Source organism: Empidonax traillii, unplaced genomic scaffold, assembly GCF_003031625.1.
Source record: "Empidonax traillii isolate 1590-97213 ecotype Southwest subspecies unplaced genomic scaffold, ASM303162v1 scaffold25:size3598162, whole genome shotgun sequence".
NCBI lineage: Eukaryota > Metazoa > Chordata > Aves > Passeriformes > Tyrannidae > Empidonax > Empidonax traillii.
Window position 1 is genome coordinate 1,897,925 of NW_020955218.1, and position 24,401 is coordinate 1,922,325.

At 49.7% G+C, this 24,401-nt stretch overlaps 1 protein-coding gene across 3 annotated transcripts in view; it reads right to left on the minus strand.

Moving 5' to 3' along the window:
* Nucleotides 1–24,401, minus strand: part of LOC114069031 (cat eye syndrome critical region protein 2) — a 100,871-nt gene that overhangs the window by 8,114 nt on the left and 68,356 nt on the right. For 2 of the 3 annotated variants that reach the window (XR_003573708.1, XM_027905573.1), the window contains exons 3-17: nt 22,541–22,724; nt 21,648–21,787; nt 21,046–21,150; nt 20,405–20,454; nt 17,891–18,060; nt 17,065–17,142; nt 12,226–12,382; nt 8,708–8,837; nt 8,399–8,436; nt 8,209–8,300; nt 7,787–7,913; nt 5,948–6,381; nt 4,675–4,803; nt 3,749–4,559; nt 349–1,756 (exon numbers count right to left, since the gene is read on the minus strand). Coding sequence is in view for 2 of the 3 variants with exons in the window: in XM_027905573.1 (XP_027761374.1) it covers nt 349–1,756; nt 3,749–4,559; nt 4,675–4,803; nt 5,948–6,381; nt 7,787–7,913; nt 8,209–8,300; nt 8,399–8,436; nt 8,708–8,837; nt 12,226–12,382; nt 17,065–17,142; nt 17,891–18,060; nt 20,405–20,454; nt 21,046–21,150; nt 21,648–21,703 (3,785 nt within the window). In the remaining variant the exon portion in view is untranslated. Of the gene's footprint in view, nt 1–348; nt 1,757–3,748; nt 4,560–4,674; nt 4,804–5,947; nt 6,382–7,786; nt 7,914–8,208; nt 8,301–8,398; nt 8,437–8,707; nt 8,838–12,225; nt 12,383–17,064; nt 17,143–17,890; nt 18,061–20,404; nt 20,455–21,045; nt 21,151–21,647; nt 21,788–22,540; nt 22,725–24,401 lie in introns of those variants that run through there. The other variant, XM_027905584.1, reaches the window with a different exon arrangement.

Below are 24,401 nucleotides of genomic sequence, written 5' to 3' on the forward strand. Positions count from 1 at the left end.
GAAATAAAATACTTGCAAAGAAAATGGCAAGAGTACATTTGACTAAGAGATGCACAACCCTGAATTACACATTTACAAAACACTGTTAGATCAAACAAAGTACTGGTGTGGGGATGGATGGGGCAGGCTAACAGCCTCTCCATGTTTGTTTTAAGGAGATGCATTGAGACTCCCTCTCCATCTTAGGAGAGCTCTTACTCCAAGGGTCTGAGCCACCTGTTAGCCTCTCAACTTCATTTGCCATCTCCTCTGACTTCAAGCCACATCCTTTCAAGGACATCCAACAGTGATTGTCACACAGGCATCGCCCCCTCCCACCTTGCCTTCTTGCAGAAAACATGGTCTTACCCCGAGGGTCTATACAAGTCCTGGGGTGGCCCCCCCATGCCACCTCCACTGCCTCTCTGCTCCATCAGCAAGGCCTGAAAGTGACCCATGTTCTCCTCTCGGCAGCGGTACAGGGGGCCCTCCTGAGAGAGGCCATTGGCCTGGCTGGAGACTGGATGGTGAGACAGGTGGGCATTCATGGGCGATCCATACGTCCTGGGCTGGAAGTGACTGGCAGGATGCCGGGATCCATAAGGAGAGCCAGTCTGTAGCATCACCCCATGGGGAGGGAAAGCTGAGGGGCCAAATCCCATCCCCGCACCCAGGTGGGGTGGGGGGGCTCCGTAGAGGAACTCCCCTGCCGCCACTGAGCTTTGCCTCTTCGTGGCTGCATTGTGGTTGTCCAAATCAAGAAACTCTTTGGGACTCTCCGGTCTTTCCTGGGACTCCTCGGACTTCTCATCTTCAGGCCCCAGATCCTGCCCGTCGCTTGGAGAAACCTCTTTGGCACTTGCTACGTCCATGCGGTTGGGAGAGGCCAGGGCGGCGCTCAGTGCCTCGCAGCCCTGCAGGCCGCCGGCAGAGCCCCGCTCTGGGAACGGGGCTCTGGTCAGGGGCGGGTGGGTGCTGGGATGCCCGCTGGGGCTGGCCTGGGGGTGGAGAGGCCTCTGCCAGTCCGAGTATCCCTGTGGACAGGCGTAGTAGGGCGGTCGCTGGTAGTGGTGGTATGAAGGTTGAGGCTGTGGCTGGTAAGGATACGGCATTCCCTGTGGGGGCCGGTACCGTGGAAAGACGCCCGGGTGGGCGGTGCTCGGCTGGAAACCCCGTGGGGAAAAATGCTGGGGGTGGGAGGCAGGAGGAGGTGGCTTCCCCCCCATCACCGGGCCGAAACCCTGCAGGCCTGGGTTGATGTGGTACCGCCCAGCTGAATTGGGGTATTCCAGGCCAGGCATGTACAGAGGGTGATACTGGTTGGGGGTGGCCCCCATGGAGCCAGCATCCATGCTAGGAAGGCTGGTGCCCTGCCCCATGCAAGGCACAGCTGCTTCGGGTAGAGCCTTGCCCCCACCACAGAGGGGCTTCTCCAGCAGGTTGGCAGCCAGCCCCTTCCCCTCGGTGCTGGTTGCCGACCCCTCGCCCGCCGCCCCGTTCTGAGGCAGGGGACCCCCTCTTTCGGAGGCGGGCACCAGATCCCTCACACAGCCCGGGTCACTGGCGTAGCCGCTCTCTGCCGACCATGCACCTTTGCCCGGCCCTGCCTTCAGCTCGCCCTTCACACCAGAGCCATCCGCCTCCCCATCCGGGGGCAAGGCGCGCCTGGTGCACTCCATGGGCAGTGGGGGCTTGGGATGAGGTAGGAGTTTGGCGTAGGCCCCGTCAGGAATGTTGATGCACTGAGCCTTCTCGTCCATGCCTGCTGGTGTCTCCACTGAAAGAGAGGGAAGAAAGTCACATATCGGTCTAATTTTGGAAATTGTCCCTCCCTGCTTAACACATGCACATGCCTGGTCATGCTCACCCAAAGCACACATGCCAAAGAGTAATTCCTGCCAGGTTAACCTGGTCTACCAAACCTCTTTAATTGCTGACCCAAAGTTGCTGGGCAGCTCTGCCAAACAGGTCCCTAACATGTGGATGGAGAAAGCCTTCCCCTTTTATGCAAATGGAAGAGAAAAAGAACTGACTTTCTAAAGCCATGCAGGTCCTTCCATCATCAGTACTCCAACGCCTACAATGTCCTGTCACCCACACAAACCTCTCTACAGGGCTGCTGGAGCATGGCATCAGGACAACTGCTCTTTTCTGGGGCTGCAGCCTTCCTCCCACATCCATAACACAGTTTTCCCTTCAGAGATCTTTAGCAATTCTGAAGTGCATTTTTTTTTCAAATTTGGGTGACCTTTAGTGGTTGCTTCTTTCAAAAGAGCTCTTTTGAAAACTACTCATGAGGTTGCACCACTCTTGGAAAGATGGCACACATGGGCTGAACCCTCATGACACAGACACTCCGCAGTTTGCAAGCCACTGCTAGGTCACACCTCCACTGGAGTAACACAGCACACGGGTTTGGTCTGACACACAGGGGTGCAAAGGCTGCCTAAAGGAGAGGCAGAGTTGGGAAATACCACAGTGGGATCCACATGACAGCAAGATGATGAGTCAGAGTAGCAGCACTTTGATTTCATGCTGCCTTGCCCCTTCTGGTCACAGAATCATAAAATGGTTTGGGTTGGAAGGGACCTTAAAGACCATTTGGTTCCAACCCCTCTGCCATGGGCAGGGACACCTCCCGATACACCAGGTTGCTCAAAGTCCCATCCAGCCTGGCCTTGAACACTTCCAGGGCCAGGGCACCCACAAGTTCTCTGGGCAACCTGTGCCAGTACCTCACCACCCTCAAAGTAAAAAATTTCTTCCTAATATCAAATTTAAACCTACCCTCCACAAACCCCATTTGCCCACAGTGTGGGCAGCAGCACTACCACACACCGAGATGCTGCAGAGCTGATTGCAGCCACATTTTAACCAACTGTGGTTTGAAGATGAGAATACTCTGTCCTGCAATCACTCAACGTCCCTCCCTGGTCTCTGTTCTATATCCAGCAAGTTAAATTATGATGATAACTTTTAAGCAATGCCACACAAGGAAAGAGTTTCCTCTTAGTACAAGGCACACGAGGGATTGATAAAAGATACAAGGGTTTTGATCTCTAGTTTACCAGTTAGAATTAATGAAAAAAAATTTTTTTTGATCTCTGAGGTTTTTTGATCTCTATTTTAGGTTTTATTTTTAAGGTTGGTGTTTTTTTCCTTTTTTAATCTGTAGTTTACCAGATAGAACAGATGAAATTCAACCAGAAAGGAACTTGAGAGGGCACACATGACACACTGCCATCCCACCTGAACTGATACAGCTGCTCAGGGGCTTTCGGGCAGTCCTGTTGTGTGAAGATTTCAGAGCTCACAAGGCAGATGTGCGCTTTAGAGGAGAAGCCATACTGATGTACACTCAAAGGAGTATATTTAATATATACTACTTATATATTTAGGTTTTTTCACATAACGTCTCCTTTCCTTACTTAACTCTCTGCAGATCCCATTTTTATATTAACTCCAAGTGAGCTCTAGAAGCATCACAGCCTATGCTCTGCATTTGCACCCCATGGCAAACTGGTAACTTGCAGGTATAGCTGGGACAGAGGGTACTTCTGGCAGGTTACAGTGAAACAAAACAGCCCAGAAAAATCTAAGCGATGGCTGGATTAGAAAACATATTCCAATTTACATTAAACAAACAAACAAACAAAAAAGACATGTAAGAGCTGTGTCCCTCCCAAGTATTTAATCAAAATTTGAAGTATTTTCTGGGAGGTGCCAGGCAGGGAAGGTCAACAATACCAGTGGGCACTCAAAGGGTTACCTTGGTTGCTCTCCATCTCCATGGTCTGCCCGGTCGGATCTTGCGAGCTCCCGTTTCCCACGACAGGTTTTGGGGGCTGCACGCCGGCGGCGGAGGCAGCGTGGGCCAGCTGGGGGAAGGGTCCAGGGAGGTGCGGCGGGGGCGGCTGGCGAGGGTGGTAAGGCACTCCCGGCGGGCACACGCGGGAGGAGAGCTGCTGCATGGCGATCATCTCTGGGCTGTCCATCATGGAGTCCCCGCCCTGGCACCCTCTCTGAACCTGAGGTGGTGCCCCAAACAGAGCAGCTGGAGGTTGTGGCATCCTCTGGCTGGCGGCTTTCCCAGGCGGTCGGATATAACCTGAGGGAGGCACCCCGTGAGGTAGGAAATTCGATTGCTCTGTCCACTGGCTGGGAGGCAGTGGTGGCCTCATGGCCCGTGGGTCCATCATATGACCCAGGGCACGGGGCTGGAGCGAGGGCCCCGGCCCCATGGGCGCCTTCTCCTCCGGCCCCATGGCGGGGCCGTGGCTGCCGTTCCACAGGGCTGGGTGTGCGCGGTTCAGGTACTTGTAGGGCCGGTACATGTGCCCCGGGGGGACCTCCGAGCCCTCCGGCGGCCTCACCGGGGGCCCGTTGTGCCTGGGCGGGAGGAAGCCCTGCTGGAACTGGGCTGGCTGGTAGATGGCGTCGGGCGGGGGGCCGCTGACCCTTCCCAGCTGCAGCGCACCTGGCCGGGGGCCGAGGCCGGAGACGTGGGTGGGTCCCGCGCACGCCTGCTTCTCCGGAGTGGGCAGCCGGTGCCCGCGGTGCTCGCTCAGTCCCACGGCCGGCTGCGGAGGAGGGAGGGAAGGAGAGAGAGAGAGAGAGAGAGAGAGAGAGAGACGAGGTGGGTCTCAGTGAGAGCCGTCACACTTGTAGGTTGCGGGGTGCTGCAGCGTTCTTTACCTGCATGGCAAAGTGCTGGTGCTGCTGGACCGGTTCTCCGGGATGGGGCTCAGGCACTCGTGGAGAGCCGTACAGCTTCGTGGGATCCGACCCGCGCAAGGGACCAAACGTTCCCGGTACGGCTGGTCTCTGGGGGATGGGAAGGGGTGCAGGGAGGAGAAACAAAACAGTGTGTGAAGAGCAGAGAAGCAGCAGAAGTAGTACAGGTTTGGGGAAGCCAAGGCTGGAGGTACCACATGAATGACCACACGAATGATCACACGGACTTTTTTGGAGATACCATGGAAAACCTGTAGACTCTCTTCTAGGAGGTGACACAGCTCCCTTACCAAAGCTGCTCTCTCACACCCCAGCCACTCAGCTGTGCTTTTAGGTTGCAATGTGCTCACTTGCCACCCAAGTACTTGGGAGCAAGCAAGAAGACTGGAGAGGGCAGTAGTTTGCTCCAAGAAGAGGAGTGAACCACAAGATTATGGAAGCAGGAAAATAATGGGGGAATATGCTGGATTTCCTTCAAAATACTTGATGCCTCCAGCTCTCCTACTGCCTCCCACTATCTTTGTTGTAAGAATCACTCTATAAATTTTGTTTGATCTCTAGCTAAAAGGACAAGGGATAGCCTGGATCTCAGAGGAGCAGCTGATGATCCACACCACAAGACATCAGTGGTTAAAACAGAAAAGGCAGTAAAAGATGGGTGAGGAACAGCTCAGACAGAAGGCAGAACAGGTGGCATTCAGAGAAGAAATGCTGGGCTAAAGATAGGTCACTGCTGCAGTCCAGGGTGGCCTTTGTTTGATTTAGTTTACTGCTTTTATAAATACTCAAGGCACAAAATGCAGTAGTACACAGATGGCACAAAGTTACCAGGCATCTGTAAACAATTGAGACAAAAGAAGACCAGTTTGTTTCAGCTTCATAAACTGGAGATTAAGAGAGGAAACGTGACAGCTTTCCATGCACAATGGGGTAACTTTCCAAGGAGAGAAGACAAATGGGGGAACCAGGGCCAGTGCAAGACTACACAGGGACATGCTGGCCACGGGAAACATTAGGAGATTGTTCCCAGCTAATGTGGCAAAGACTGAAATTGTACCAGTTTAAACCTAAGTGCTGGAAAGCTTCACTTGGAGAAACCGTAGCCCTGACCCTTTATCTCTGGGAAAAGGTTCTTGCCAGGCAGTAGGGATTTCACAGTAGAAAGTTTCATTTCCCTTTACCTCCCTCCCTCCACAGGTCTGATGGGCACAGAACAGTGGGAGCTGGTCCTTACCATCTGGCCAGGGTGTGGCACAGGGCTGGGCATGCCACCGTACTGCAGGGAGCGGGGGAAGCCTCGCCCATTGGAAGGGCCCACCTCCCGAGTAGTCTGGATTGGGTTGCCACTTGGGTCCTCTACAGAGGACGAGGAGAAGGATGAGGAAGAGGAAGAGGAGGAAGAAGCAGGAGCCCTGGAAGTAGCTCGATATGGCGGAGGTTTGCCTCCGTTTTCCAGGCGTTGCTGTCTCTTGCCTGGCCCATCTGGGTCTCGCGATCGAGTCCAAACACTGCCCGTGCTGGAGCGGCCAGTCCGCCGGCTCCTCTTCTCTCGTCTCCCATCTTCTCTGATCCAAAACTCTTCATCTGTGTCTCCATCTTCCCCAGGGAAGTGCTTCATCATTGCTCGGTGGAAACACCTCTCTAAGTTGTAAGCCATCTTGGTATATTCTGCAGTCAAAAAAACCCAAAAGCAACATCAGAGACGAAGCCTTACAGAGAGAAACAACTACGCAATATCAGATTCTCCCCATCAGATGAATAATCTCCCCTCCTCCAAGTTTCTCAGAAGAAGACTTTTGTTTCTAACTAGTTGGCTTTGGTTACTAAACTTCCATAAGGAACACAGCATCAGATCTGTTCAGTAACCCCACCAGAGGACAGGCACATAGGCGTGACAAAGTACCACTGGCAGCAGGGCCAGCAGAGTCAGCATTACCTCTGTTCCAGAGCAGTGCCAAGAATTACATTAGAGGAGCACCACCTCTGCTCTCAGAGATGTGTGACCTGCACAGTTAGCCAGCAGAGTGCTGGGAGAAGAAATGTGAACTTCCAGCAAGGCTATTTGATTACATTCAGAGGCTTTTCTTGGAATCATTCAAATCTCTGGTGTAGGCTACAAGACAGAGGAAAATCAGTAAACGCATTTATTCATGTACAGTTTCTAAAGCACTTGCTGGCCCTGACATAAGAGCGACTGCCAACACCAGCGTCCCCAGTGCATCATTTCCACAGGACAGGCCTGCTGAGATGGGCTTCTACTTTTCGTTGAGTGGGTAGGAAGGCAAAGACATGTGAGAGGTGTTAATGACAAGGCCTTGAAGCAAATGACTTTCCAGTTGTTTCCACTAAACTAACCTCGAGGTTCCTTGGAGAACAGAGCTCTCGCAGTGGCAGTGCAGGTATGCTTTTACTTGCAGCCAACAGCAACAAGCTGATTAGTTCCTGTTATCCCTCTCAAGGTGTTGCTGGTGAGACACAGTCTGCAGTGATGACTCACCATACAGAACCTGATTTCTTACCCAAGTAAGATGTAGAATTTTAATTTTTTATTGGCATGGCAATTAAACCCAGGATTTCCCATTTGCAGACTCATGTTGTTCATTCAATAGACCAGGAACCTAAACCCAACATTTTCCATCCAGAGGACTACAAACCTGGTTCACTCCTCACTCTGCTGTAGTACTCAAACACTGGGAGCTAACCACACTTCAATGCTTTTCAGAGTCTGTGTTAGTTATTATGAGAAAAAGGGACACACAGGTACACACAAGCACACAAAGGAATGAGCTCAGAAAGAAATAGACTTTCTTGTCTTTGTATGTTCTGCTGTCACAATCTAACAACACGGCAGCCCTCAGTATCCCATGCCCTTTTCAGCATGGCCAAATTGTGCTAAAAGCCTCACTAAAACCCCAGGCCTTATTACTCAGGAGCTTCTACTCTTTCATCTGGTCTCCCAGAAATATCCTGAAAGAGAAGAAGCACAAATCAAGTACTGGTGAGAAGGAAGAGATCACTGCTTGCTTTGACTGAGCACTGAAAATAGGCAGATTTATTATCCTACTGCTCTTACCACTGCCTTCACCGTTGTACTTAAGACAGTTCCTGAACATGGTCTTCATATCACCCACAAATTCTTCCTTGGTGCAGTACTGACCTCCGTTCAACTTTTTCTCCATGCTAGAGATATCCATGGGAGCCTGAAATACAACCAAACCTCCCTTCAGTGACAGCAAGCATAGTAAGGCTTACAAAGTTGGAGCTATAGCGTCCTCAGAGACGGAATGGGGCAGCAGAGGATGCCCTCCAGAGAGGAAGCCTCTCATCTTTGGTTTCCATTAGTTGTAAGGCTAGAAGGAACTACTGGAGACATGCAGTTTGAGAGGTGAGAGTAATAGAGCCCACAAAACATCAAAAAACCTCCAGAAAACTCCAAAAAACTGACTCCTGGTCAACAGAGTGCATCAGTCAAGATGGCTGGACCACTTTCCATACCTTAATGATCTGGTAATAGTTGGGAGCATAGGATTCATCAACAGGCTCCAAGAAGGGCCAAGAGTCTTTGTGAGCTTTCACCACATCTAGAACTGGCAATAGCAAGAGAAAGGTGAATGGTTACACACACGCAGGGGAGGATTTCACTTTGAGCAAGTCATGCAAAGCGGAAAGCTGGGGTAGGACTAACCTTTGTACATGGCTGTGAACTCATCGTCCAGTTCAAAGCTGCAATGGGAAGCACCACAGTGAATATGCAGACTGAGGACATGCTCTTGTACTTCATCTTCCCTTCCACCCACGCACAGTGTCATACGGCTGGCAAATAGGCCTCATCACAAACACTCCTCTCACGTGGACCAAATTCAAATGTTTCCCACCTCGCTGTTCTCTAACCTCACTTCTCTTTCCTCACTCCTGTGAATGATCACACTCCTCTCCTTGCCATACTTGCTACTTCAATGGACTCACAAGCTGCAATGTCCAGTTGCGTACTCACATATCCTTGGTCCTTCGCTCTTCTCTGGAAGGGGAACTGGGATCCAGGTGGGAGAGCTCAGGAGGGAGCTCCTTTCCTTGTGCCAGCAGCCAGGCCCGCTCTTCACGAAGTTTCCTCCTCCTGGCCCGTTCTGCAGCAGGAAGAGGTGAAAAAACATTCAGCACTACTTGTCAACTTCTTTCAGGGAAAAAGAAGGCAGGTCCTGCAGGTCTCAAGATCTCCAGTGAGATGGTCTTGCCCTTTTGGCAAAAACAGCGACAGCACAGGAGCAGGTGAGGTGAGAATACAGGGCACCATCAACACATCTCTTCACCCTCCCTTGGTTTACCATCACCGGATTTGAAGCATTGCTGTGACACAGATGCTCCTCTAGCAGCTTCCAGAAGTGGTGTGGTACAGAGGGAGAAGTTCAAGCAGACCTAGGCATAGATCAGCACTATGGAAAGAGCTGGCTTGTTGTTACCTTCCTTTAGGTGCTTCAGCTCAGGCAAGTAAACTCAAGGCACCTGGTTTTGCACTGAATGGGATAAGAGCAGTGCAGAGGGAAGGGTGAAGTTCTACCACCCGAGTGGCAATGAGTAACTGGGGACATTAATATCCTCCATGACCAAGATGGATAGCTTTGGGAAGGTTGCTCAGGTAGGTCTTCATGGCCAGCAGCCAGAGCAAGCAAGCTGCCACACAGGAGGGCCACTGGGACAGCTTTCATTTAAAGAGGTGAGAGACAGGAAGAAGCAATTCTAGTAATATAACCTGTGGTTTGCAACCAGACAGCTGGCTAACAGATTGCTTCATAATAGAAAGTTTATGGGCTCTTATGAACGTCATTTCCTTTCTCTTATAGAAAATCTGAATTCATTTGACTTGCAAAACACCTGTGGTTGGACCAACCTCATGTAGGAGCAGAATACTGTGAAAGTAGTGTTCCAGGAGAGATGTCACAGGAGTAGGGCTCCTGAAAACAGGCCACATCAGGGAACACCCAGAGAGAAAGAAAGATAGGAGAGACTTGGCTAACACCCTCTGTCAGAGGCTTCATCTTTGGAAAATGCCAAAGACTCAAGAAGTACCAGCTCTGGTGGAAAAATTTTAATTTAATGTCTCACTGTGTCAGTCAAAAACAAACTTGGCAGGGGCACTGAGGGCACAAAAAATGTAAGAATAGCTACAAGGTGATTATTTACAGGGACATCCATGGTCATATATGCCCAACATTGGTAACAGAAAGCCTGAATTTCCTGTTGGAAGACTCTGGGCAGCACTGAAGTTGGGAGTATAGGACTTGGTTCTAAGGTATCCTACAGAACGCAACAGCATCTATTACAACATTTGAGGATGAGAAGTCTAGCATCCAATTGCAGGTAATAGAGATTATCTTAGTCTGTCCAAGCACAGTTCAGCACTTCATGATTCTTTCCTACAATTAGCATCACTCAGAAGGCATTGGAATGGACGCCTCAATGAGAGAGCTGAGGAAAACATGAAGCGATGATTTGGGCAGCAAAAGGAAAATCTCGTGGCAACAGCAGCCAAGAGGTAAGGTGATGTAGATCTGCAGATTTTAGAGATCCACCAAGGCCTGCCAAAGATGGGACTCCAATAAACTGACAGGAATTGAGAAGCACTACCCTGGTACCAGACTTGATCTCAGTCAGGATTAATGGCAGGAACCTCTACCACAGCTAGTGATTAGCACAGCACGTTACACATCACAGGCAGAGCTCATTCTCACACTGTTGGCCTGGGTGGAGTCCTACCCAGCAGCTCTAAAGTCTAAACAGTGCCCCAAAAAGTACTTCAACCAGCTAGAAAATCACGTGTGTGAGAGACTATGATGAAGTAGCATCTGGAAAGAGAACCGGGAAACTCTAACCTGCTGTTGTGGTAGAAATCTAGAAAGCTGCCTTAACTCATAAATTCAGGAGAGTACAGATGGGCCCAGCAGGAAACTTACTACCTGGGGTGTTCACTGGAGTGGGGGGAAGTGAAATCTCAGACTGCAAACAGGAATGTGATCTAAAAAACAGGCATACAGTCCAAAACTGAGACGAAGGTGAAGGGCTGATAAAGTTCATCAGACAGTAGATATTTCACTTTGTATTTCACATCCTTCCTCTACAGAAGACCTAGGACTAGGGATGAGTTTAAACCAAAATAAAAGCATCTCTGCCAAGAAAAGCTATGAATTTATGCTAAAATTGGCTTAAAACATTTTACTGCCCAATCCCATGCCAATTTCTTTTAGTGGCTCTGGTGTCTTTGAATCAGATGATGTAGTGATTGCATTCACCCAGAAAAGGAAAGGGCTTATTCCCAAACAAAACCATTTTACAGGAACATTTATCTTTGCAGCTCTTCTGGAACCTCAAGATTAATTTTGTCTATACAGATGAAGAAATAAAGCACAGAAAATATGCAATTTGCCAAGGTGAAACAGATATCTACAGCAGATATGGCAGCTGGATGAGTCTCAGTTTAAAGCATTGGATTAGCTAGGACTGGCAACCAGCAATACATGAAGGCCGAGGAAGTAATTGGATTTTCTAAAGGTTAGAAAGGTAAGCAGGTAAAAAACCCTATTCTTAGATAACATCTGGCCTGCTACCAAACATCTGGTAGCAGACTGTTTCATCTTGGAAAGTTCACAAGGTTTGCATGAACCTAATCTTTTTTTTCCTTTTCTGATTCTCTATCCCTTTAAGGATTCGGGATACTGAGACTGCCACACATTACCACCACAGCTTTCTGAAGATGCTCAGCCTTTCCCTAGAACTGCAACAGCCCAGCCAGTCACTGTGGCAGAACCAGCAGCTCAAGGAATCCCCGTAAGAGAGGCTGACAGAGAGAAGGTGGTCAGAAATGAGCCTGCTCTGACACCCATGCCTACATGGCACAGCTGAATGCCTGCTGTCTGTGCCTTGAGCTGATGTATTAAATACACTAAATACATCTTGTAGAACAGTTTAACTCAGCATCTAATTCATAACCACCTCTGGTGCTCTGGTAGCCTGATCCCTTCATCTTTAGTTCTCCAATTGGTAAGGCCAGGAGTGAAATGCTACTGTTGCTACTCCCATGTTGTCCCCTTCCCTTTCTCCCTCAAAGGGAATTCTTCTTTCATCATGGACTGGGCCAAAAGAACCAAATGTTATTCAGTAAGAGCAAATCCAGCTAATCCTGCACACAGGGAAATCCATACGGAGGCAAGTGGGGAGATGGAAGAGAACTAAGAAACAACATGAACAGCAAGAAAAAAAGCATAGCTGAGGCAAGGGAGAAAATAAGCCTGATGTGAGGAAGACAACACAGTCAAAGGGTGTACTAGAGAACAGCCACCAACACCAAGGGAGATAGGCAAACAAAAACAAGCTACAGTCAGACCAACTTATCAGAGGTAAGTGAAAGAAAAGATATTCCCATTAGCAGGTCTGGCAGGGGAGGGATGCAAATGGCAGATCTTAATTCAAGATTTCAGTCTTGGCTTTGAAAACTTCTGCTTCACACTGGCTGCATGTTACCTTCTACTGCTTTGACCTTCTCCTCCATCTCTCTCTTCCTCTCCTCCTTTAGCAGCTGTTCCTGCTCCCTCTTCTGCACTGCTATAAGGATCTGGCGTTCCTCCTCTTCCTCCCTGCGCCTCTGCTTCTCCATGGAACTCAGCACATTCGGGTTTACCTGTGACAGAACAGGGCACCAAAAACTGTAATGCATTGGCTTATTCAAGTCTGAGCGGAGGAAGGATTACTTTGAGCAAACATTAAAGCAAACCTACAATGAATGGCTGGGAGGAAAAGAAAAGGGGGAAAAATGGATTTGTATGCATGAATTCCTAGATGAAAAGCAACATGTAAAGGAAAGTTATTTGTCAAGCAATGAAATCCTACTGATACAAGGACAATGGAAGGAGAAGCGATGGGTTAGACAAGCTGCCATTCTGTCAGGGACGCACCGTGTGTATTTCCCTTCCCTTCTGGGCAAAGGATTCAGGCTGTTGACAGCCCCACAGAACACCTCTACCTCTTCCAGCTAGCAGAGCTCCAAGTGGGAAGTGTGAGCAGAAAGAACTATGTTGCCAAACCTGGCTCTGCTATAAAACACAGAGTACTTCAATAGGAAAAGAGACTGGTACAGCCTTGCACTGAGGTATTGTTTGGAATGTTTTCCTTTCCTGTTCAAAATTTCTGTGTGGTAATCTCCCCTGAACTAGCTCTTGTTTGTTTATTTGGACAGTTTTCCTGCTGGGTCCCAAACCCAGTTTTCTCACTCCAGGATGCCTGGCTCTTTATTGCCCCACTTCCTCAGTTCCCCACTGCCAGCAGGCTCCAAGGCTGTGTTTGATCCTACTTCAGACTGCAGGCTTCCCGACCAGGGATCGCCTGCTCCTATTTCTCCAATAAAGTGCAAGGTATGTACATGAAAGTGTGGAATTATCTTTATTAGCTTAATTTAATGATAAGACAAATGAATCAGTTTGACTTCTGCAAGACCAAGATACATGTGCCTTGTCAGCAGGGAATATCAGCCGGAAAAGAACAGTGAACACACAGTTTGCTCCAACTTCATTTTCAGGGAATAACCAGCAACCACCACTTAGGCAGAAGGCATTTCCTGAGGATTAGCAATCAGCTGGGGTCCACTGGCTGCTGCTCAGACCATCAACTTCTCCAGGTCCATTATTAATCCCCAGGAAAAAAAATAATTCTGGCCCCAATTACTGTTTTGTCCTTGTTTCATTGCCTAGAAGTGGAACCTGGGGCTGTTTTGATAAACACCTAGAAATGCTGTCTGGTTTCACTGTACATTCATTCCCCCTCTGCCTCCCCTTCCCCTACACAGCCCTGTGCTGCCCTACAAAGTCCCACTCCGACTCCCTGTGGATGAGCATCGTGGATTATCTCCCTGCTTCCAGCAGCAAAAATATTTTAAGAGAATTATACTTCAACCACCAACAGTCAGAGAGAAGTGTCCAAGAGAGGGTGATGGGACTCTTAACAAAATTAGGACCATATTCTGCATTTAAAGACAGACTAGGCAGCAAAAACACCTGATGTTTTTAGGTGAATCCTATAGCATCATCTCCCCATGAGGGAACTCTGCCTATCTTCTTTTCCTTTAGATATTTGCCAAATGTTAGTAGTTTACTCTTATATCCCTTTCCTAGGAAAATCTTTCTGTGAGCCCATGTGCCTTAGATAAGCCAGATTCTGCTCACATTCAGCCTAAAGTTCATTCACATTCCAGCCTTTATGGGCTTCCTCAGACACTTATGCAAAACTTTGACATTTCTGCAGTCAGGTTAAATGTTTCCTTATAAAGCAATCCTTACAGCTCCAGTTGTCTCTCAGGCCTTTTCTCCCCGATCAATATCCAAACACCAGGATGCTCAGGACTGAAAGTGCTATGCCAAACACAAGGGGTCGAGAACCTACAGAACTGATTTCTACAGTTCTGCTTTTAATTCTTTTCATGTCCCTTTCTCAAATGCTCTACTATCCGATTTTCTACTCATGAGCTGTAAACAATTTCCCTTCACGTCTCATCCCGACCATCATCAAACAGTTTACCCGTAACTTTCTTGATCAATCTCCAAGTAGCAGTGAGAACCAAAAAAGTCAGACTCTGCAGCAATTAGAAGAGGTGAGCAGGAATCAGCCATCAGGATTTGGTACACCAAGATATTTTATTGAGGATGTGACCATCAGCCTTTAAACTCTCCAATCAGTAGATCTAAGCCAGCCTGGCACGACACACTAACTTCTTTGATTGTTGGTACACAGGTGAGACCTTCCCTTTCCCTGGATTCATACAACTTCCACCTTTCATGTCCTACGGAAACATGAACACAACATCCAAGCTGCAGTGCTCACCACGAGGACCTTTCCAAGCCTGCAGGGTGCATTCAGCACCCTACACTGTAATGCCATCGAATCCATAACATGTTCCAGGTCAACACACCACGAATATGGCATTGACAAAGCAAGGGGACAATTTTAAGCAAAGAAAGAGTGTAATCCTACCAGATCTAATAAGTAGAAGAAGAAAAGGGAAAAACAGAAACCACAAGCACATTGTAGTGAGCCCCAAGGGCTGCAGCAGACTCACAATGGCACTTGCTCCCTGCAGCACTTGCAGGGCAGCAGCAATGCTGGCACGGGCTCTTGAGACACTTCAGACACAGAAACAAGCTGATTTTCAGAGGGATCCTCTGCCTAGTGTACCTCTTAAGCCCATTGGAGACGAGTGTGCTCAACTCAGGGTTAAAAAAATACGCAAACACAAACCAGTAAACTCCTACGAGATGTGGTAGAAGCCGACGCTTATTGGAATGATAAAAACAAGAACCAAACGCAAGTTAAACTTCCTTCCTGACCACAGAGGTGGCAAAAGGACATTTCTTCAGCTTCCTCCCCCACTTGGAGGATACAAACCACTGCTACCACGGCACCACCGCCTCCTTCCCTCCGGCAGAGAGCACTCCAGGACACAACATCGCTGCCTTCCCCTGGCCCTGCGACCTGAAAGGGCCAAACTCCTGCCTTCTGCTTTGCTCTCCAGGCAGTTGGTATCAGACTTCAGGGGCAGAAGGCCAGGAGGCGCGGGTGCCCTGGACACCCTGGCCCCTCATCCGCCAAACCTTTCCCGCTCAGGTTTCCGCAGCGTGATCCTAATGAGGGTGCTGCTCAGGCGGCTCTTAATGAGGAGCTAATCTGAACCACCTGTTGAGAAATCCCCTGCAGGATCAGGAGCCCATGGAGCAGTTACATCTCGGACTGAAGCAGCAGCCAGGAGGAAGGGGTCACCTGCACTCGGTCGAGGTTTTCTCCCCCAGCAGGCTCGCCTGCTGCCCACCCTCATTGACAAACATCAGACACGCTCGCACCTTCCTTGGCTCCCCAGTGGCAGGGATGACTGCCACATCCTGCTGGGGAGCACTGTGAGCATCACCACCCTCACACTGGCTGGTTCCCTGTGCCCCAGGAGCCAGGAGGGCCCCCCGCTCGCTGGAAATGTTTCACTGGCCCACAGGCAGCAATTAACGGCCCTCTGCCACAGCAGACCTGGAGCACCTGCGGTACTGATTAGCATCATTCAGGCTCCATGTGTTTCCCACTCCCCTCCTCCTCTGGGATTTCTGCTGCCTGTGAACAAACACGTGTCCCTGTGCTTCCTGCACGGTGGGCTTTGCAGAGAGCAATTCTGGCCCCAAACTGACCATCACTAGGGTCTTATTTTCCTCCCAGCAGGCTTTTATCTGCAGCATGATGAGAAGTTCTTCCTTCCTTTCATTTATCTGTTCCAAGGAAGTAAATTTATTGCAGGGAACTGTACTTTCTCCTTTGTTTTGTGGGAGCCCCTGACTATGGCTCATGTGGAATATTCCCTGCAGCTTAGTTTCCCAGGCTCTGACAAAACACCAGGTAAATACATTTTGATTACATCTACAGTGAGAGATTATGCCACAACCTGATAGAATCAAGACAATCTTTTCCTCCACAGCTAATCCTGAGCTGTCTGACTGATTGCTTTGGGTAGCAGTTGCCAGTTCAAAGACCCCCCATCTCCACGGCACCACATCCCTGACTGTGCCAGCATGACTATTAGGGGGCTGTGTGGTGAACTGGATCGGAAAACTGATCTATGTTAAAAATAACCCTGACCAAAGAAAAAGGTTATATTTAACTCAAGTCATTTTCCTGGGGCTGGTTCACTGCACAGATCCGCAAGGAGCGGCCGCAGCAGTGCTGTTACACTGATGGCGTGGAAGAGATGAGGGTGAAGAGGCACGGAAAGAGCCTTTTCAGCCAACATAGCTGCAGTTTGATAAGCATTTCTTTAAGCTGCCTAAATTGTGACTTCCATTTCCAGCTGACCCCCTCCTAGCTCAGCTCCGCACGCTGCATCAGTCATTCTTCTCTCTCTCAGCACTATCTACACCCTCATGTGTTTGCAGCCTCACGTTTTCCCCTTGGCTGAATTTCTGTCATTTCCCTTTGTAAGCCGGTTCTTCTAGCCCTCTCATCCTTCTTCAACTTTTCTTTGAACTGCCTCGAATGTGCCAGCACTTTCATTGAAGTGGAATTCCCCAGACTGAGCGCAGATTTCCATATGCAGCTGCACTGGAGACTGCAGCGAGGCCGGTTACCTCTGCGATCCAGAGGGCAGCACCTCCCTGCTCGCCATAGAAACCCCGAGTGTCAGCCTGCCTTTGACAGGCATTACCACCCATCTCTCTTTCAGCACAAGCACTTTCAAGCGACTCCTTCCCACTGAATAGCGATGCTGCGGTTTATTTTTTCCCCCAGGAGGCATCTGCTCTCGCCTCCCTCCTTCGTCCTCCCCCTCGCACCCCCCCTCACCTCCTGCTTGATTGGTTTGATGGGCTGATGGTCAGACATCCACCTGGGAGAAAACTCTGTCCGCTGCAGACGCTTCTCCTGAAACAGGGTTGAGAATTGAGGGAAGGAAAAAGAGAGTGGAGGAAATTAGGGCACATCGGTGACACTGGCAGCAGAAACTCTGGGGGCTAGAAGTGACCATGAAATCCCTATTAGCTTTACAAGGGTAGCAAACAAGCAAACTGAACTCAATCCAAGAACATCGTGCTGGCTGCAGAGCCCATTTTACAAAGCCATCTAGCCGAAGGATCCCTTTCCAAATCTGTCCCACCTGAAAACATTCAGCTGACGGACAACACCCTCCGGAGTTTCAGGGCTCTGACATAACCAGCTCAAGCAGACTTAGCTAGAACAGCTAAAGCAGCCAGTGCCCCTCCAGCAGAGCCAGCTGAGAAAGGTCAGTAAAAGTGGAATCACAGGCAGTTTGCACAGAAAAGCTAGGCTGTAAATCGCAGCAGTTCAAAAGCACAGAGAATTCCCTGCTAGGAGAAAAGGGACACAGACCATAGCTGAAGACAGTAACCCCTTCAGCCATCCTACCAACGCTGCCGTGCAACCACGAACCAGATCCTCGAGCATCAACTCTAGCCCTGCCACAGCACGGGGGAGAGTCTTTCCTACCCCCACAAGCTGCACAGCCCCCACATCCATGACACTGGGAGGTTGGAGGTGGGAGGAAGCAGAACAGGGTGACGGGCTCCTTGGATTCAGCTCTCCTTCACTCAGCAAACGTCCATGCTCTTGGAAGCAGTCAAAGAGAGGTAAACAGGATGTCATGTCTCCTCACCTTCTGTGCAATCATGTTGCAGATCTCCGGCAGGAAGTCTTCACTCAAGAGTTTGTAGAGCTGCCGCTCTCTAAGGGAAGTCCTCTCTCTGAAGCTCTCTGTGACCTGCCTCCACTCCTCTTCCGTCTGGCACAGCAGCCACCATGTTCCACGGCCAGGCCCTTGGGACCCTTCAAAAACATGAAAGGATGTTATCTCCACAGCAGTTATGACTAACAGCTCTTCTTGATCCCTTCTCTTCTCTCCTCAGGGCTCAGGAAGAGCAAAAGACACCGTTAATGGGCACTGTTATGAAAAATGTGCTCTTTGCTCTAGACCCAAAGCTCTCCTCATCCACCAGAAGCACTGCTACCTCTCTTAGTGACACTGAAAGTGATGCCAAGACACAGAGGAAACACACAGGTGAAGAAATAATGGTGGCACATGGCAACACATGGGTGGTACAACATCCTTGTAGCAAGCCTACATTCCAGTTATGATGGCCCAGAGAAAAGGATTTAATTTGCTTCTTGTAATGGAGGCTGTCAGCCAGAGCAGGACAAGGGGAAAGACAAACGTCTGATTTAGTCTGGCAGCAGAATAAAACCATCAAAAAATACTGTAATTTGAAATAAGCTTTTTTTTTTTGTTTTTAAGCACTGCAAACCTTTTCTGCAGTGAAAAAATCCTCCTGTTCTCCCCAAATGAAACATTTTGTTCACAGGCACTTGAAAGAACACAAGAGGAAGCGAAGGACAGGGTTCATCAGGCTGCCAGATGAAGGGGAAGTTCCAAAAGTTCACATCCCATCCCTGCTTGATCCAGAGTGGGATTGAAGCAGATCACCCACTGCTCTGAGCGTGTCCCAACTACCAAGACACTCTGAGCTGTTCCACCTTGTGTGAAACATTTGAATATTAACTGTGAAGGAAGGGCTCTCTTGCACGGTGGTTGGAACACCCACCTGGAGAGGGGGAATGTGGTTGCTGCTCCACAAATGTTTACACAGAGCAGGGAAGCCTCATGGGTTGCAACTTGTACGCTTTTGCCCCAGGATGCTCTCTAAGCAAAAAAGGTTGTGGCCTTTTTTTTTTTTTTCACTTAGGAGATGGTGGGGGGATAAGTCTTGAATCAAACACCTTCAGGCTGGAGAGTTCTCAGCTCCCTCTAGACTTTTCTAGAGCTAACCACTGGCTCCTGGAAAGAAAGCAATGGCCACCACTGCCACTGGCAGATGTCATGCACCTTCTCACCACATTTGCAGGCAAACTAACAACGAAAAATGTAAAGAAGCAAAAAAACAGAGCCCCTTTCTCTCTGGACCTGACTCTGGGCCCTTTATGGGTCTGAGCTGCAAGTGCCTCTGGCGTGCAAGCTGTCAGGTTGCCCTAGGAAGACCAGAAAGCTGCAGCCTCCCCCCAGCCACCTGCCCTCTGTCAGAAGCCTGGGTGCCATGGCAGTGGCACAGAGTGAGCACATGCTCCAGGTCACAGGCCAGCCTGGACTTGAGCCCACCCTCAGCTTCAGCTCAAGTGAATGCACTGGGGCCTAGTAAGGGAGATGGCAAAGGACCAGCCATCTGCCCACCTGCAGGGGGGAGCTTACCTGTACACTGCCCCCAAACCCTGTACCCTTGTTTCCCATTCCCTTGCCAGCTGCCTACGGATAACTCATTTCAATAGCAAACAGGACTAAGGCACTGCTTTGTGCCACCAGATTACTCTGCAGCTGAAGTGACACAATTTGCTGGAAGACAATGATCTGATAAAACCCCCAGCGCCTCAGCCTCACGCGCACCGCTCTGGCTCTGCCTCCCAGCTCTGGAACAGCCGCCAGGAAATCTGAAGACAAAGGGCAAAGGGAAGGAGGCATGGGAAAGACAATGCCACCCTTGCCTTTTATTGTGAGGGAACAGGCAGGCCGAGTCCCTGGGTTTTGTGGAAGCCAGTGGATACACATGTATGACAAATGAGTCCCAGCTCCCTTGAACTCACATTCATGTTGCCAACTCATTCTTTCTGCTTACCTCATTAACCCTTAGGTGGGTACCCCCAAGATGTCATTTACTGTGCTCAGCCACCCAGTAGCTACCAGGAAGGAGAAGTGAGGAGGATCAAAAAGGTTCTTCCTTCTCTCTCTCTTGGCATCACTGACCCACTCTCTTCCCAGCCCTAAAAAACACACCCGCTACCAACAGGGCCGTGTGTTTACCTCATTCCTGGAAGAGTGAGGACGATTCACAACCCATTTTTGTAGGTGAGCCCTCAAGGTCTAGTGCATCCCAATAGGTTAGGTTTCTTCCTCCCAAAATCATCCGTGATTAGATTGCAAGCCTACAGGTGCCCAGGCTCCCAGCTGCAAGGCAGCCTGTAATCCCTGCAAACCCCTCCTTCCCAACTTGGCCCCAACCATCAGCAGAAAGACTCTCCCTTTCCTGAGAAAAGCTGGGTTGTTACAGACATCTCTCTGGGCTTTGATAATTTAAGAACCATGTTAGCTGATGGTATCAACCCTGATGCCACAAAATCTCTTTACCATTTCTTATCTGAGTCTCATGGATTAGCAAGTTGTCTTCTGCCTTCTCCCTACCAAAAAAAACAAAGAGAAGAAGTGATACAATAAATACATTACTTCACACCACTGAAATGCATCTGCTTCTAAGAAGAAGAATGGGGGACACAGCAATTATTCAATGCACAGCAAAACCATGAAAAAAACACACTGCAGAACACACGTTTGATATATGTTTTCACATATATATTTATCATAGCTTCATAAAGTTTTTAAAAGTGAAGGGTGCAGGCTGAAGTTTGGCAAGTACAGTATTTCAGTTCTTGTGTAAGCATCCTGAAATCTATACTGACTCAAGTGGCCATGATTTTTGGCTTCAAGTGCTACACAGTGAAAGTGTCCTTTATCAGGAGCAAATCCTCTAGCACTGCATGGTGGAACTACATTTGAAGTGAGGTGGTTGGAAGAGTGATGCCCCGGGTTTCACCGAACTTCTAGCTCGGTCAGAATTTGCTTTGGAGAGTGATCAAAGCATCCACCAAGCCTGAGCTTGCTTTGCTTCAGAGATGCATTGAAATTATGGCTGCATGGTATATACATACTTATTGGGGGAACCCCAGAACTACATTATATTTCCCTCTGTTGCAGGAAGAACGCTTCCATACCTCAGCAAATTTTCCTCCAGTAGTTTTTTCCGCTTTGGAGGTCGCCCTCGTCTCTTGCCTGTTTTCCCAGGAACATTTGGGGTGTTTGTCTGCCCCCCACATCCCCTGAAAAATGGCAAAACCACCATGAAATATCTGCTGAGCAAGGGAACTTAGGCTGGCAGGATGGGAGAAGGGCACAGAAGTCGGAACAGCTGCTAGGAACCCAACCAAAGGAGGGATTAAATCAGAGCAGCAACAGGACGGGGAGGGGAGAGGAGGGATTCCCACTGGCTGGGAGCCTGCTCTGGGAGCCGCCGGCACGGCACGGTACGGTGCGGGGCAGACAGGCAGGAATGCAGTGGGGCAGGCAGCATCGTTCCCACAGCAGGCTCTCCTGGTGCCACAAAGGCTGCAGGCTGGCTCCGACACAATGCGCGGCGCGGGGCAGCTCCGCTGTCTGCTTGGCAACTCCAGTCTCGCCCCGCACTGCCCCGGCCTCTCCCAGGCCCCCCCCCCAGCACAACAGCAGTCAGGCGGAGCCCCCTCCAGCCGGGTTGGCTGTGCCCCCCTCGCCCCCTCCACCCAGACGTGGTGGGGGGTGCATGTGTGAGGGTTGTTACCTGTCTGGAGCCAGCTCTCCGTTGGTTTTCCCCTGCACCGGGTCCTCCTTGTACATCCGTGTGCCATAGAAGTACCAGTACAGGGCCCCGCTGCTGTCCTCGCCCAGCGGCTCCACGCGGAGGCTGTCGGCGTCCAGGCCCTGCGCCCACCGGGAGCCCCCCGCCAGACGGTGACAAGTTGAAAAGCAGCCACATTGTCACACAAAACATGATGACACTTCTCCGCAAACACCTCCCTCCCTCCCTCCCTCCTTCCCTCCCACCACGCCACAGCAGCAGTACAGCTGCTCCTCCCGGCCGAGCTGGGAAAATATTACTCCAGGGGGAAGGCGACTGTTCGCTCTCTGTCCAGGGAGGGATTTAGATTGGCATCTCTAATTTGAATGGCCTCTCTCGTTTTAACATTTCATCTCTGGTGCTCCTGACAGGGAAGGTCTAATTAGTGCTGGCGACAGTCACGCACAGCCCTGAGAAGCTCCCTCCCCCCTCCCTGCCTCTACCCTCCCCCTCAGCTCCCCCAGTATACTTCAGCCCCATCCTTTCATCTCACACCATCCCTCAGCAAGGCAGTATCAGCTCTCACAGCCCTGCCACTGGAGCATCTCCAAATTCACTCTTCTCAGGAAGAGTAGCCAGCAAAGCCAATTTGCTTAGTGACTCCCATGTTATGAATTCATGCGCAGAGGACAAGGGCCCAATCCGTGGGGCACTTGCCTTGGGTCCTCTGCAAGGCAGAGGAGGAGATGGAGAACTGCCAACCCACTGTGTCACCACCGGTTACCTGGCTTAAAATACACTGAAAAGCATCTACTCCTCTCTTCCCAGGAAAACTCATGGATCTGGCCCAGCTCCTAGGGCCACACTGTTTCCCCCGTCCCTGCTGCCCAAAGCACCTTGAGGAGGTCGAAGACGTCGTCTGCATCGAGGCGGTAGTCGCAGAGGCGGTGCAGGATCTCCACCCGGGTGCGCAGGGGCAGCTCCTGGAAGGTGGACTCCCGCAAGGGGTTGGGTTTCCCCTCCTCCAGCTCCCAGCGGTAGTTGATGATGTCCTCCAGGTAGCTGTGAAACGTCTGGGATCTAACCAAGGGAGAAAAGTCCCACTTACTGTAAACACTTACTGTAGTTTGCCATGCCAGAAACACCTGGTGCACCAACCAACTCAAACACAACACAAAGACAGCACCTGTAGGAAAACGATGCCTCACAACAGCTATGGCTTGGTGCAGCTCTGTAACCCATATTCCCAAAACACAGCAACCTCACAGCAACACCATAGGATTTCACATTGTATCCCCTACTCGTCTTTCTCTCCATCCCCAAAGGTATTGCCACTTTCTGCCTGTTCCTGCCTCCATCAGTGCCTCTGGAGCAAGCCCAATTAATAATACACATGGCTTGGACCCCGACACACAATGAGGATCATCCCCAGCATGACTGTACCTCCCAAAGAGGGCTCAGCCCAGAGGGCTGTGTCCTCTGTAGTCTCCCAGACGATCAAACTGAACATTCAAGCTCTTCATAAACAAATTGCTACTAAATTGATCTTTATCATCTTCCAGCTGGGCCACATGAAGTCCCATTTTCATTCCCAGTAGTTCATCATACAACTCAAGGAAGCAGACATTTCTAACCCTTGTCTGTCATTGAGTGTAAATGTCCCGATCTGACTGCTAATGGAGGTTACAGCTAAAAGAACTCCTGTCCATATTTTAATGAGACATAAGCCTTTAATCTGAATGCTGAAAATTTCAGGGCAGGGAACGAAAAACATGGTGAGGCCATGTGTCCCTAAATATTAAACTTTCTGAAGATCTGTCCGTATCACTTTGAGTCCTGAGACTTGCCAGGCTCGCTCAGCCTGCTCGAGCTGTGTACCCTGAGCACAGCAAAGGGGGACCCCCCCATGCCCCAGCCATTCTTGCACACACGGGAAGTCCATATGCCAGCAAGAACACCACTGGGTACACATTCCCACCAGTTCTCAAAAAGGCAGCTCAACTTGATAGGTTTTTGGCACAAGCAGATTCCTCTATATGATTAATGGAACCGCGCCAGCACCACAGAATTGCATTTCCCCGAGAAACCGCTAACTTCTACAAAAGCTATTATTTTTAAACAAAGAGATAGAGGAGTGTGATCCAACTGAAAAAAAGATGGTTAAAAGTCAACAAGAAGTCAGCTATTAGACAGAGGTCTTCACACATTTGGTAAAAACTGGACTTCTTTGCAAGGAGCATGACTGGACAGTGACTGCAGGAACGAAGGAACAGATGCCTCAATCCATGTCCACCTGGCAGCATTTCCCTTTCTCCTTGAGTAGAGAGAAGTTGGTGCTACTACCCTGCAGATCACTCCTCGCCAGCCTGCTTCCTTCTGACGTCAAATGCAAGCTGACCTTCCCGGGATACGTCCTCTCACCCGATGACTGTCACCAGCCCTCTGGTTGTATTTAACAGCAGATTGAATGTACACAGATCTACTGCCTTCTGCAACCTGGAGTTTGCTCTTTTCTGCATGACACAAGTAAAGCATCAGTATTTCCAAGTACCATTGTTTCACTCCCACTAATATCAGCAGTCAAACAAACGCAACTTGAAACAGCCCTCTGTGTTGACAAAGTTCAGTCAAAAAGGGAGAACTGACATCTGGCATTTTATGAAATGATGTATGTGCTGCCTCAAGTAATAATTTTAGGGTAAAAACGACAGCAAATATCCTTTTTTAAAGTGAAGTATTTGATGCAGAATACACCTA